The 14,269-nt window shown below is 39.5% G+C and overlaps 1 protein-coding gene across 1 annotated transcript in view; it reads right to left on the bottom strand.

Moving 5' to 3' along the window:
• Positions 1 to 1,120: 1,120 nt before the first annotated feature.
• SRPRA (SRP receptor subunit alpha) overlaps positions 1,121 to 14,269 on the bottom strand; it is a 169,989-nt gene continuing 156,840 nt past the window's right edge. The window contains exons 8-14 of the mRNA XM_075603303.1: positions 10,229 to 10,347; positions 9,757 to 9,843; positions 6,625 to 6,797; positions 5,904 to 6,117; positions 5,291 to 5,454; positions 4,956 to 5,054; positions 1,121 to 2,685 (exon numbers count right to left, since the gene is read on the bottom strand). Of these exons, the coding sequence (XP_075459418.1) occupies positions 2,557 to 2,685; positions 4,956 to 5,054; positions 5,291 to 5,454; positions 5,904 to 6,117; positions 6,625 to 6,797; positions 9,757 to 9,843; positions 10,229 to 10,347 (985 nt within the window). The 3' untranslated portion in view covers positions 1,121 to 2,556. The remainder of the gene's footprint in view (positions 2,686 to 4,955; positions 5,055 to 5,290; positions 5,455 to 5,903; positions 6,118 to 6,624; positions 6,798 to 9,756; positions 9,844 to 10,228; positions 10,348 to 14,269) is intronic.

The following is a 14,269-nucleotide window of genomic DNA, read 5'->3' as shown; positions in this document are numbered from 1 at the left end:
GCTTCTTTACAATCTAGTCATGATATTCCCTCCTCTGAATTTTTTAGATTTCTCCAGAACAAACACTATATTCAATTTATCTACAAATCAAACCAATCTCACAATCTTACTTTGTTCGAGGACTGGTGTTTGCACCAATCCCTTACGACGGGTATTATCTCTAAGCTATACCGTAACCTGACTCTCATTAAATGCAGACAAACTCCTGATAAATACATGATCTCCTGGGAGAAACATTTAAATACCAATTTAGATTCGGATATATGGAAAGATATATGGGAGGTCGCCTCCAAAAACTCATCCTGTGTTGTGATCAAGGAGAATATCTACAAACTAATATTCAGATGGTACATGACTCCTAACAGGCTAATTTCACAGGTGTCTCCCTGTTGTGCTGGCGTAATTGCGGTGAGATGGGGAGTATACTGCATATATTCTGGTCATGTGCTAAAGTTCAACCACTATGGAGGGAAGAGTTTGCCTTGATATATAGGATCCTGGGGATCAATGTTCTCCATGATCCATTATATATAATACTAGGGAAACCAATGAACAACCACAATAAAAAGGAAGCCAAAATAATTTCCCAAATTTTAAATGCCACTAGACGCACTATTGTCAAGAATTGGAAACAATCTGCCCCTCCATCTCTGCACCAAATAAACAATATAAGTTGGCACGTAATGTATATGGAAAAACTTTCTGCCTATCTAAATGGCTTCACCTCAAAATTTTCAGTGACTTGGGCCCCTTGGTTCCGACATGCGGGTATATCTCCATATTTAGATTAAACTATTTTGAACGTTGTGATCTATGTCGTATCAAAACTAGTATTCGTTAGATTGTATATGTACAAATGCTGTGTCCTTCCTTCTTCCCCTAATCCCCCCCCCCACTTGTGCTTTTACCAGACCGTATGTATCGACGTACCTTCTCCCCCCCATTTTTCTTTTTGTATCCCGCTCCCTACATTTTGAAAAATGATTAATAAAAACTTAAGTAACAAAAAAAATGCAAATTACTCAAGTAGTCATTTGTGCAAAACACAGATTTCAGCAAAGCACTAAATAATGGAAAAACTACATTTCAAAAAAGTTAAATGATTCACACACGACACCAATTCTTTAGCATTATTTAAGAAATTTATTCTCATATAAATTATGTTGTTTCTTAAATGGATTGTGATCCAAATATTGCTCATGAGCATAGCATGATGCCACTTGACATGGTACACAGGATAGATTTATGGTATTACCTTTGAAATGCTATACTTTCCACATGAAACTGCAGACAGTTGGGATAGCATTAAACAGATCCATAAGACTACTAAAGTACTTGTTCGGAGGGTACTAACCCAACTCATATAGTATTAAGAGTGAGTTAAAGTAAGCACCGTCTTCTAGTTTAGATATCATAGGAATCAAACAAGAAAAGTTCGTGAATCTGATTGAGGAACTGGTTGCTTTCTTAAACTTTGCAGGAATTTTTCAACAAGCTGACTAGCAACACTTCTAGGTCTCCTTCTTACCTATTCTCATTCACTGAGGGATATGGTAATAGAAATTAATGCTGAAATCAGGGACAGGTCTTGATTATCTTTGGTTGAGTATAAAACTTCTTATATGTGGCCTCACTGGTGCAGGTGAAAATGACTCAAAGGCAAAAAAGGTTGTGATGTATGCACGAAGACCATTTATGGCATTGCTCATGCATCAATCACTGACTGAGAACAATATTTAAATCAATAAAAAAGTGAGGTGGCTACAAAGGAATTGTAATCCCTTTACTGTCAGATAATTATTATGGTTAACTAGACAATACATGTATTGTCAAAGTAATTCTTTGACTGATAGACAAGCCAGCAACACATTGCTGGTTCCTCTGGCACCCAAGGAGGTAACTCCCTTGCGCCTGGAAGCAATGCACTGTAGCGATAACGTATTGAGGATTTTTTAACCAGTTTCCTACTTTTGGAGCCTGTATTACTTTACAGTGGGCTTGTAAAGTGCATTTAAGAGCATTCTATGGTTTTGAAAAAATAAATAACATTAATGATTCTTTAAGTAAGTAGCTGACATAGGGAGGTGGTTGTAAAATACTTCTGTGGCCATAAGTAGCCATTAACTTTTTTTCCTCTCTTACTTTTAACATTGTGTTGAAGTCCCCTGGGACCTGGGAAGCCTACAAATCTAGAGTTTTAACCTTGTTGCTGCCTGAGAAGGCAGCCTTGTAATACATTGCAAGTTCAACAGGCAGCAAAACATTAAATCAAGAAGAGACCACATGGATTCCTGATAAACCCAAAAGGAAGCAGCAAGAGAGCTAACAGATTTAAAACATAAATTCAGGCATATGGACATACTTGCTCTGCAAAGCCTATTGTCCTGTTCTTTACAAGCTTAGCAGAAAATTCTGGTTCTGCCTATTGATACTAATGAGATATTATGGTGTATGGAAAGCAAGATGAGAACGTTTCTCTACTGGACAGATTCATTATACACCTATCCAGCAGTGTGTGGTTTAACTGTTAGGATGGGCAGGTAGCAGTGGGGCTACTTAGGCTTTCATCAGCGCAGCAACCACAGCCTTGACGTTCAGACTACGCAGGTCGCAGTACGTCTGTCCTGTCCCCACAAACACAATGGGCTGGCCAGTGGTGTAAGTCATGGAGATGGCAGCACCGACCTGTAAGGAAGTAGAAGCATTCAACACTTCAGAAAAGGGTAACTCAGTCTGGAGAGATTACTGGACAATGTCCTGTACATATACAAACATTTTCACATAAATTATGGAACATAATACAGTAGGCTAAAGCAGTAAAATTCCAGTCATTATTGAAAACACTGCTCTCTGATTAGTTAAAATTCCGGGTATTATCCAATCAGTAATGCCCGGAATTTTAGCAGCTTGCAATGTGTAATTTTCAATGTGTTTATTTCCAACCAATCAGCTTTCAGAACAGCTGAGACAGGGCAGGGGATTGGTCAGAATGAAGTAACAGCTCTGAGACAGGGCAGGGGATTGGTCAGGAAGTATCAGCCACGGGTTGACTCCACCCCCTCCCGAGCTGACTGAGATTTTCTGAGCAGATTCAGTTGAATTGTGGTGGGGGGGATGAGGGGGGGGAGGAGAGAGTTTGCAAAGTTTAGTAAGTGGCTGCATTTTTGATTATGTGTGTGTGTCAGTAGCAGTGTTTATGGGTATAGCGGTGTGTGTTGTGCTGTTGTATGTGTGTGTAGCAGCAGTTTGTGTGTGTGTAGAGCGGCTGTGTGTGTGTATAGAGCTGCTGTGTGTGTGTGTCAGCAGCAGTGTTTATGGGTGTAGCATGTGTGTGTAGCAGCAGAGTTTGTATGTGTAGAGCTGCTGTGTTGTGTGTGTAGTGGGGCTGTATTGTGTGTGTGTGTGTGTAGAGCGGCTGTGTTGTGTGTGTGTGTGTAGAGCTGCTGTGTGTGTGTGTGTATGTAGAGCTCCTGTGTGTGTGTGTGTTTGTGTGTGTGTGTAGAGCTGCTGTATCTGTGTGTGTAGAGCTGCTGTGTGTGTAGAGCTGCTGTGTGTGTGTGTGTAGAGCTGCTGTGTTGTGTGTGTGTAGAGCTGCTGTGTTTTGTGTGTGTGTGTAGAGCTGCTGTGGTGTGTGTGTGTGTGTGTGTGTGTGTGTGTGTGTAGAGCTGCTATGTGTGTGTGTGTGTGTGTAGAGCTGCTGTGTTGTGTGTGTGTAGATCTGCTGTGTTGTGTGTGTGTGTGTGTGTGTAGAGCTGCTGTGTTGTGAGTGTAGAGGTGATGTGTTGTGTGTGTAGAGCTCCAGTGTGTGTGGTGTGCTTGTGTGTGTAGAGCTGCTGTGTGTGTAGAGGTGCTGTGTTGTGTGTGGTGTGCTGTTGTGTGTGTGTATAGCAGCAGTTTGTGTGTGTGTAGATCTGCTGTGTTGTGTGTTGAGCTGCTGTGTGTATGTAGAGGTGCTGTTTTGTGTGTGTGTGTGTACACAGAGGGGGCGGCAGTGTGTGGATATAGATATCTGCAGAGTAAGCGTATAAAGAGGTGGTTTCATGTATTTACCCTTTTATTTTAATTAAAAAAATCTATATAACTATACAAAACTGTCTCTTATTTATGAAAAAAAGTCTACATTTAGCCTATAATAGTAGTAATCCCCTCAGAACAAGGCATTACTGGCCAATAATGCCCTGGCTGGGTTAAAGCCTTCAACTCTTCCAGCCAGGGCATTATGGCCAGTTCTTCTGGGATTATTACTTAAGTACAGTATTAACAGCTTAATACCAAGCAAAAATTAAATATTGCTTTGTCTGTAAGATTTATATTCATAACTAAATAATGAAGTTTATTGTTACCCTACTATCGCTTCCATTATAATTTTACATTATAGGTCAAACAATAATAATAATATGTTTTTGTATAGCGCTGCTAGTTATACGTAGCGCATTACAGAGACATTTTGCAGGAACAGGTCCCTGCCCCGTGGAGCTTACAATCTATGTTTTTTGGTGCCTGAGGCACAGGGAGATAAAGTGACTTGCCCAAGGTCACAAGGAGCCGACACCAGGAATTGAACCAAACTCTCAGTGCCAGTCAGTGTCTTTTACTCACTGAGCCACTCCCTCTCCCAACATAAAAAATAAATAAAGATTTTGTGATAAACCAGTGAAGGCAATGCACATAGTAAAAATTAATATATGCTCACGCAATAACATCCATTTTATGGCAAACAGAAACAAAACACATTAGAAGTAGCTCATGTTGGGATGTTGTTGCCTCAAGATATTTAATATTTTAGTTTAAGCCCTACATCTACAGTACCCTTAATTAATTATATTCTTAGAGGCTCTAGCAGCTAGATTTGGGTTTAACCTTTTCTTAACAATACTGGATAGATTCTGTATATTCTACGTTCTCCCAAAGTTCTCTTCAACTCACCTTTAATCAAATGTATTTGATCCTCTTACCTTGTCATCAATGGTGTCAAATTTGGTGAGCACGATTCCATCAATAAGACGTGCCTTCTCCGCCACAGAGTGATCAGCCAGAGCCTTATTAAACTTAACCTATGAGATCAGAAAAGTTAAAGTCGCTTCTGGGCCTTTTTATCATGAGAGCATACTGTTTATATAATCTCTTTTAGTTTGGGCAGTGAACATTCTCTGATAAAGGGTTATGCAGTTTATAGAAAATTACTCTAAAGGTAAAGAATCTCCCTATTTGAGCTGTCTCCAAGTATCCCTGTTTGTGCTTACTAAAATAAAGTTCATGTGCACCCCCACCCCCCTCCACAAGGACTAACCAGCTGATCCACAGCCTCGTTGCCAACCAACGCTTCTCCAACAAACAGCACTAAGTCAGGCACATTCACGGCGATGAGCTTTGCCAGTGCAGTCATCAGGGGAGCATTATCCTGCATGCGGCCAGCTGTGTCCACCAGCACCACATCAAACACCTGATTACGAGCTGCAGTGAAACAGATATATGCAATCAGCAGATTAATAGATTTGTATGCAAAGGTGCTTCACTGCTGATGTCACAGTTAGAGGACACATAATGGGGAAAGGATATCAGTGAAAAGTGACAATGGCGTGTAGGGTCAGCACTTGAATAGCAGAAGCATAGAAACCCACAAGCCAGGGTGACTGTGCATTGTCAGATGTAAGTGAGCAAAAAAGATCAGTATATCTATAGCAAAGGATGTTGCAGAACAGGATAGGAATACAGTGGTAGCTATGTATGTGGAGTGTGGAGGTCATAGATGGAAGAGCATGGCATACGGCAGATAAATAAATAAATGCACTGACACTGTGTTCAGCAATGCAATGGCAGAGGATTCTGCAGAGAAAGATAGACGTGTAGTATGAGTGATCAGCACTGGGTAGCACTGGGCACACTTATTATCAGGGACATACCATATGATATGGCTTCCATCGCAATACCGGCAGCATCCTTTCCATAGCCCTTCTCATAGAGCTGCACCATGGTACGTCCATTGTGCTCCTCGGGTGGGTGTAGGGAGTTGAGGCGTCGTGTGTGAGTGCGCAACTGCTCTACTGCCCCGGCACGGAATGTATCACAAGCAGCAATCAGCACACTGAAACCGTTCTCTATAAGCCAGTAGGATATCTGCAACCAGAACACACCCAGGACAAACGTGTGAGAGTGCAGAGGGTGGGCAAGAAACGGCGCACAGAAGGACTATGGCAAAAATCAGCACACAAGTTAAAGCACCCACCCATATAATAACAAAATAGTTGCCAAAGAATATAATAATAATGCATTATTATAATATTTACGTCGCCAGGGCAGAGTGATAAAATAGTTTAGAGAAATGTTCCCTTATGTCAACAAACCTTTCACCAGAAGTCGATTGTCAAAGATTTATGTTTTTTGGACTGTGCTTTAAGAATACATTTGGTTTGTACCGTATCATTTTTAATGTTTGGAAAGCACAAGGGTACAGAAATAGTAGGGAGGCATGGTGATAATATTCACCATAGAACAAAAAGTATCCCATCTAAAACAGCCATTTGATGCATTTTGGTAAAAATACAGAGCTGCAACTTTTAAATAGCACCTTGACCAATGAGAACAAGTCTATGACTATTGATGTGATGCCACCATGAAACTTACTTTGGCCAGGTTGGTTGACTTCCCCACACCATTGACCCCGCAGAAGGTGACGATATATGGTCGACGCAGGCGCTGTGCCTCCATCACATCACGCAAGACATCCACGCGACGCTTGGGCTGCAGGATTTGCACCAGGGATTCTTGCAAAGCTTGCTTCACGGCTGATGTCACAGCTAAAAGCCACATTATTGGGAAAGATGTCAACTAGTGCTAGCCTAAATGCGCTGCTAGCCGAGAATTGTGTGCCCCAGTGTTAAACCATATTTGAATAGCAATTTTTGCCAAACATAACTATGTACTTAAAAAACAAAGTCCAAACGTAGAGATGGTCTTAGTGTTCCAATTCTGATGTATCAATTACAATGTAACTTGTCTTCAGTATGTAACTCCCATAATTTGAAAAGGAGACAAGAAAGCAACAGACCATTGCGCAGTAATCGTGGACATACTGTACACTAATTTTGCTTGTCAGTCAAAGAAGTGCCTACTTACAAGAAAAATGATGTTTGAGTACGAGGGATAGAATCTGTGCTTTAATCCACGTCTTCCTTCTCGGGTCTGTGGGTTTCACACAAGGCTTCTGCCGTCTCGGTGGATGGGCTCTGTACTTTGATCCACACTCCCCACTTCCAGCTGGCAACACCACACGGAACTCCAAGTGGTTCCTCTCCGCTTGTAGGCGCGCCCGCACGGCAAACAACCAACGATTCCCCCAGAGAATAAAAATATATAGAGTAGTGCAATCCTGCAATGCAATTTATTAAAAACACACACAATAGACAGAATAACACTTACTGTGTGTGTTTTTAATAAATTGCATTGCAGGATTGCACTACTCTATATATTTTTATTCTCTGGGGGAATCGTTGGTTGTTTGCCGTGCGGGCGCGCCTACAAGCGGAGAGGAACCACTTGGAGTTCCGTGTGGTGTTGCCAGCTGGAAGTGGGGAGTGTGGATCAAAGTACAGAGCCCATCCACCGAGACGGCAGAAGCCTTGTGTGAAAACCACAGACCCGAGAAGGAAGACGTGGATTAAAGCACAGATTCTATCCCTCGTACTCAAACATCATTTTTCTTGTAAGTAGGCACTTCTTTGACTGACAAGCAAAATTAGTGTACAGTATGTCCACGATTACTGCGCAATGGTCTGTTGCTTTGTCTCCTTTTCAAAATAGGGGAGTTACATACTGAAGACAAGTTACATTGTAATTGATACATCAGAATTGGAACACTAAGACCATCTCTACGTTTGGACTTTGTTTTTTGAGACTGGGACATTGTTGCTGGACTATTATTGGTATTTATATTACCATGTATTATCTTCTTCTATTGACGCCGGGAACTTCATTTCCTTTTATCCATGTTATCTTGTAACAGGTACTAGTGAGAGTGCTTGTATGTTTAGTTCCTTTTGGCAGCCTATCTGAATTGTTATCTCCCACAAGGGATTTCATATTCATAATATTGCACGGTTTAATATTATGTTTTTAGGCACATTAGGTGTCTCACTTTACAGGTAATTTTTTAGGTCTTAGCGTTATTGTATGTTCACTATAACTATGTACTTGTCTTAATATAATTTTAAGTACGAAGAAGGATCCCCCACCTTCACGTGACCCACATGAACTAAGTATTCACTCAGTAGAGAGATAAGAACTAGATTTACTGCAAAATGTGAGCTAGGAAACTTAGTACTGTAGAGATAACAATATAAGCCTTGTGTAACTCAAGCACCCAATAAAAAGATTTAGTTGTGACTGGTTCTCAAATCACAAAATATTACAGTAGACTACAGAGACCTCGACAAAAGCCAAGAGAATGTGTTTACTAAATCGACACATCAACCAAACTGGATTTAAGAAATCCAAGCATTCAATTTGAACGCACTCTAGTGAATACTAAAGATAAAACTTAATTTTTATTAAATCATTAAAATCTATAAAATGCAGATTCTTGTACTATAAATCAGTGGTGCACAAACTGGGGGCACGAGATTCTCTGCGGGGGCGTGGGGTTTACAGAGGCCCCACGCGCTTCCCGAAGGCATTTAAATTAAATGCCGGAGGAGCGGTGAAGGCCTCTGTGAACTTCACTTACCTTGGCTCAGACGGCCTCTGGAGACAAATTTGCCATGGCAACTCATGACGCAGCGGGGCAGCGTAATGTCAGAATACCGGAGCCAAGGTAAGGAGGGGGCGAGGTGGGGTAGAGGGCCGGCAAGGAGGCGCAGGGGGAAAAGATTGCGCACCCCTGCTGTAGATCAAACTAATTACTTTATAATGTAAGAATATAAACAACTTTAGTGGCAAATTTTGGATCTAAATACTCATGGCCAGCAATAACAACAATGTAAGTGGAATAGAAACAATGTTTAAAGAATAGGAGATTAATGCATCTCACAGGCGCCCCCTATAGCAGTTGCAATATTAAAATTTTATTAAATTATTTCAGTATTTCAAAACCGGGGTTGCAGCAGTTCCCTGGAGTTTGTGGAGGGAAAGTTATGGGGTGGGGGAAGAATATGGAGTGTATGATTCAGAAAGGGAGTGAGTGTACTCAAATGTGAGAAAGGGGTATCAATGTGGAGGGGTTTTTAAAAGAGCACTTCAAACAATAGCATACATGGGGTTTTTTGTTGTTTTTTTTTTAAACCAGTTTTGTAGTTCTTATTTAAAAAAATAAAAATTATACTCTTTATGTCATTTTAATGTGTTTAGATATACTGATAATCCTTTGAAGGTTTTAAACACTTTCCCAGTAGTGCAAGATCTTTGTAACACTTTGTAATAATCTGTTGCCAATATTCCCAGCAGTTTGAGCAGAAAACTGTAACAATAGATAATGTTACCTTAGTAATATAAGAATACATTGTAGCTGCTGAGTTACACTGACTGAAGGATTGATATGAAAATGAAAGGCAGATATTTAGAGAAACCTGGGAAGAAGGATATTGCTGATCGATCACAGGAGAATTAATCGATCAGCAGCTTAGGTAATTAGTTTTCAATAAAGGTGATCAAAGGTTGCATACTGTATATATAAAAAAAATAATTATATATATATATATATATACACCCCAGCTACGCCTCTGATTGAAAGATATTTTCAGACAGTAGATGCTCCAAACTTACTACTAAAGGTACCCATCACTTTCCCTTCCATTTTCTTCGCCACTGATTCACAGAGCTGTAAGGCGATTTCAGCCGCCACATTCTTAGCTGTGTGGGAAAAAGAACACACTGATAAGTATCAACTTGTTAAGAAGGAAGATCAACCTATAAATAATTGTTTATTCAAAGAACAGCGAAATGGCATAGATACTGAGGAAAGAAGAACAAGGTACAGTATAAAGGAAAGAACCTGAAACCTTCTCTCATTGTTGGAGACTTTGAAGATTTGGACAAATATAAACTGTGGGTGTGTTGAGAGGGATCTCAGACTTGCACAAATGTCAGCCTTGTATAAAAGATGACCTACTGTGGAATTGAATGTATGCATGAAAAGGAGGATCTGCCATACACACAGGGAGAGCTGTATTTCAAATATGGTTTAGCTGTGTGTGTTTTAACAGGGGATTGCATTCAAAGATACAGAAGTACACACCAATCAAATGATCCTTCATCTTCTCTAGAACGGGCTCCATGTCTTCCAAACTCAGACTTTTGGCACCAACCAGACCCTTCAGCATCCCAAACATGCCACCGAAGCTATTCTTCTTGGCACTAGAGGGAATAAAGGAAATAAGCTAGCATATTCTTCATTCACACTGTGTTTCATATTAGGGTCACTTACTGTATGATAGCAATAAAGCAGCAATGATTGCTTCTTACATATTTTGGTAAGGTGTTAAGACATTTCTAAGACTCATTCACCACTTCAGATTCATAATCTGACTCTTTTCCCATCTGACCAAGCTTCTCAACTTCTCCAAAAACCCTCTATTGATCGTTTATTACTTTTAACCATCTCTTTTTTTTACTAATTATTCCTACCAAGCTCCCTAAATCGTGTAGATTTAAAAAAAAAAAAAAATCATCTGCAACTTTGATCTGCAAACTTTAAACAGAACTAAGAAAATGTCACCATGACATTAACATGGCAATCAGAAGATTACTTTTTCACCCATGAACAACTAGGCATTCTTGGATTATCTTCTCCTTCCTCTTCATATCTTTTATCATTTAATTAAAGTAAAAGGTAGATAGCGATTTTCTAAAACCATATGTGACTAGCCAGCATCCAATGAGTTTTACTGAAGCACCTCCCAATGCAAGAGGACCCTACTAGGAAAGGTATACAGGTACAGTATACTTATATCAAATAAATAAAAATGGGAAGGATTTTGATCCAGGGAAAAATGTGATTGCCATTATTTGGCGTTTGAAAGGAATTTATTTTTTCCCTTATGAGACATAATTGGATGATGTTTCACTGGGGTTTTTTCTTTGCCTTCCTTTGGATCAAAATACAGTAAATACAAATATAGGATAAGTATGAGTCGTCTAAAATTTAGCACAGGTTGAATGTGATGGACATATGTCTTCTTTCAACTTCATCTACTATGTAACTATGTCATGCTACAGGGGTATAATATTAAATATCATATAGTACAAGCATCATATTTGTTAGGAATGCAACAAAAATTGCAATCAAATTAGCAAAAATGGATAATGAAAAAAGGATTGCAATAGAAAGATTAATCCTAAAAAGTTCTTCAAGTACCTTAATAACAAAAAATGAGAAAAGAAAATATAGGACCCTTTCAATGTGAGATGGGCAGGCAGATTATTGGAGATAAGGAAAAAGTAGAGGTATTAAACAAATTCTTTGCCTCTGTGTTCACCAGGGAAGAATCAATTAAATTGTAGTGCCGCAGGAGGAAGCCAAAACCTCCATATTAATGAAGAATTGGTTAACTGAGGAAGAAGTTCATGGGTGGCTTGAAAAAATTCAAGTACAGACAGCCCTCGTTTATCCAACGGAATCCGTTCTGGAAGTAGTGTTGGATAGTGAAACTGTTGTAAAGTGAGTCCAATGTTAATCATTGGTGCTGAGCGTTGGATAAGGACTCTGGGCCATCCCTTAAGGTTGGGGGACAGGAGATTTCACCAGCAACAAAGGAGAGGGTTCTTTACAGTAAGGGCAGTTAAAATGTGGAATTCATTACCCATGGAGACTGTGATGGCAGATACAATAGATTTGTTCATAAAAAGGTTGGTCATCTTTTTAGAAAGGAAAGGTATACAGGGATATACCAAATAAGTATACATGGGAAGGAAGTTGACCCAGGGATTAATCCGATGGCCAATTCTTGGGAGTCAGGAAGAAATTAATTTTTCCCCTTATGAGATATCATTGGATGATATGTCACTGGGGTTTTTTTGTTTGCCTTCCTCTGGATCAATAAGTAAGTATAGATATAGGATAAAGTCACAACCTCCATATTAATGAACAATTGGTTAACTAAGGAAGAAGTTCATAAGCGACTTGAACCGATTAAAGTAAATAAGGCACCTGGCCCAGATGGCATACATCAAAGAGTTCTCAAGGAGTTAAGCTCAGTAACAGCCAAACCATTATAATTAATATTCAAGGACTCCATTTCCACAGGCTCAGTACCACAAGATTGGCGTAAAGCAGATGTGGTGCCTATATTTAAAAAGGGAGCTAGATCACAACTGGGAAATTACAGACCTGTAAGCCTGACTTCAATATTAGGGAAACTACTTGAAGGTTTAATACGGGTTTTATATGGGATAATATTCAGGAATACCTAATGGAAAACAAAATTATTAATAATAGTCAGCATGGATTTATGAAGGATAGATCTTGCCAAACTAACCTTATTTGTTTCTTTGAGGAGGTAAGTAGGAATTTAGATCAGGGTAATGCAGTTCATGTGGTCTACTTAGATTTTGCAAAGGCATTTGATACGGTTTCACACAAGAGGTTGGTGTACAAAATAAAGCAAATTGGACTCAGTAAAAATATATGCACCTGGATTGAAAACTGGTTGAAGGATAAAACACAGAGGGTTGTCATAAATTGAACTTTTTCAGGTTGGGCTAAGGTCGTGAGTTGAGTACCTTATGGATTGGTACCGGGACCCTGCTTTTTAAACTTGTTTATTAATGACCATGAGGTTGGCATTGAGAGCAAAGTCTCCATCTTTGCTGATGATACTAAATTATGTAAGGTAGTACAATCAGAGCAGGATGTCATTTCTCTCCAGAAGGACTTGGAGAAACTGGAAACTTGGGCAGGTAAATGGTAGATGAGGTTTAATACAGATAAATGTAAGGTTATGCATTTGGGAAGTAAGAATAAACAGGCGACTTACAAATTTAAAGGGGATAAATTGGGGGAGGGCAGGCTTAGCAATAGTGCCCAAAGTCATGCAGTAGCTGCAAAGACAAACAAGATCTTATCTCGCATTAATCGGGCAATGGATGGAAGGGAAGTAAACATAATTATGCCCCTTTACAAAGCATTAGTAAGACCACACTTTGAACATGGAGTACAATTTCAGGCACCACTCCTTAGAAAAGACATTATGAAACTAGAGAGAGTGCTGAGAAGAGCCACCAAATTAATAAAGGGGATGGACAATCTATCTTATGAGGAGAGGCTAGCTACATTAGATTTACTTACATTAGAAAAGAGGCGTCTAAGAGGGGATATGATAACTATATACAAATATATTTGGGGACAGTACAAGGAGCTTTCACAAGAACTATTCATCCCAAGGGCAATACAAAGGACTCTGGGCCATCCCTTAAGGTTGGAGGAAAGGAGATTTCAGCAGCAACAAAGGAAAGGGTTCTTTACAGTAAGGGCAGTTAATATGTGGAATTCATTACCCATGGAGACTGTGATGGCAGATACAATAGATTTGTTAAAAAAAAGGTTGGACATCTTTTTAGAAAGGAAAGGTATACAGGGATATACCAAATATGTAAACATGGGAATAATTGGAATAATCCGATTGTCAATTCTTGGAGTCAGGAAGGAATTTATTTTTCCCCTCATGAGATATCATTGGATAATATAACACAGTTTTTTTTGTTTGCCTTCCTCTGGATCAATATGTAAGTATAGATATAGGATAAAATATCTATTGTCTAAATTTACCAGAAGTGAAAAGGATGAACGGAGCGCACGAGCTAAATGGAGCAGGAAGGAACCAAAGTCAAAAAATGAATAAAAGGGCACTTTAATGTGTCATGACACCCATCCAACGTGTTTCGAACGTCACAGCGTTATTTATCAAGGATAATAATACAGTGTAACACCACCCATTAAATACCCTCTTACCTGTAAGCAATTCGCGCCAAAAAGTAAACGCGATGACGTTATGATGCAACGCACACCATTGCGCATGTGCAGAACGACACAGCGCCGTCTAAGGGCAAAACTGGGCAATACAAGAAGGAGGAAGCCAAACAAGTAAGGGCAAATGCATACGGCAGCTATAATAGGAAAAAAAGGATCCCAAAACCATAATAGCAAGGATAAGGACTGAAAATCTTCTATATCCCCAACAAAATAATAGTAAGTAAGAAAAAAAGCATGAATAACACTGTAAAAATGCATATACAGTAGCCCAAGAATTATATTAAAATAATGATATGTGAAAATAAAACT

Source organism: Ascaphus truei, chromosome 6 (assembly GCF_040206685.1).
Source record: "Ascaphus truei isolate aAscTru1 chromosome 6, aAscTru1.hap1, whole genome shotgun sequence".
Classification (NCBI taxonomy): domain Eukaryota; kingdom Metazoa; phylum Chordata; class Amphibia; order Anura; family Ascaphidae; genus Ascaphus; species Ascaphus truei.
This window is presented reverse-complemented; position numbering and strand designations above follow the sequence as displayed.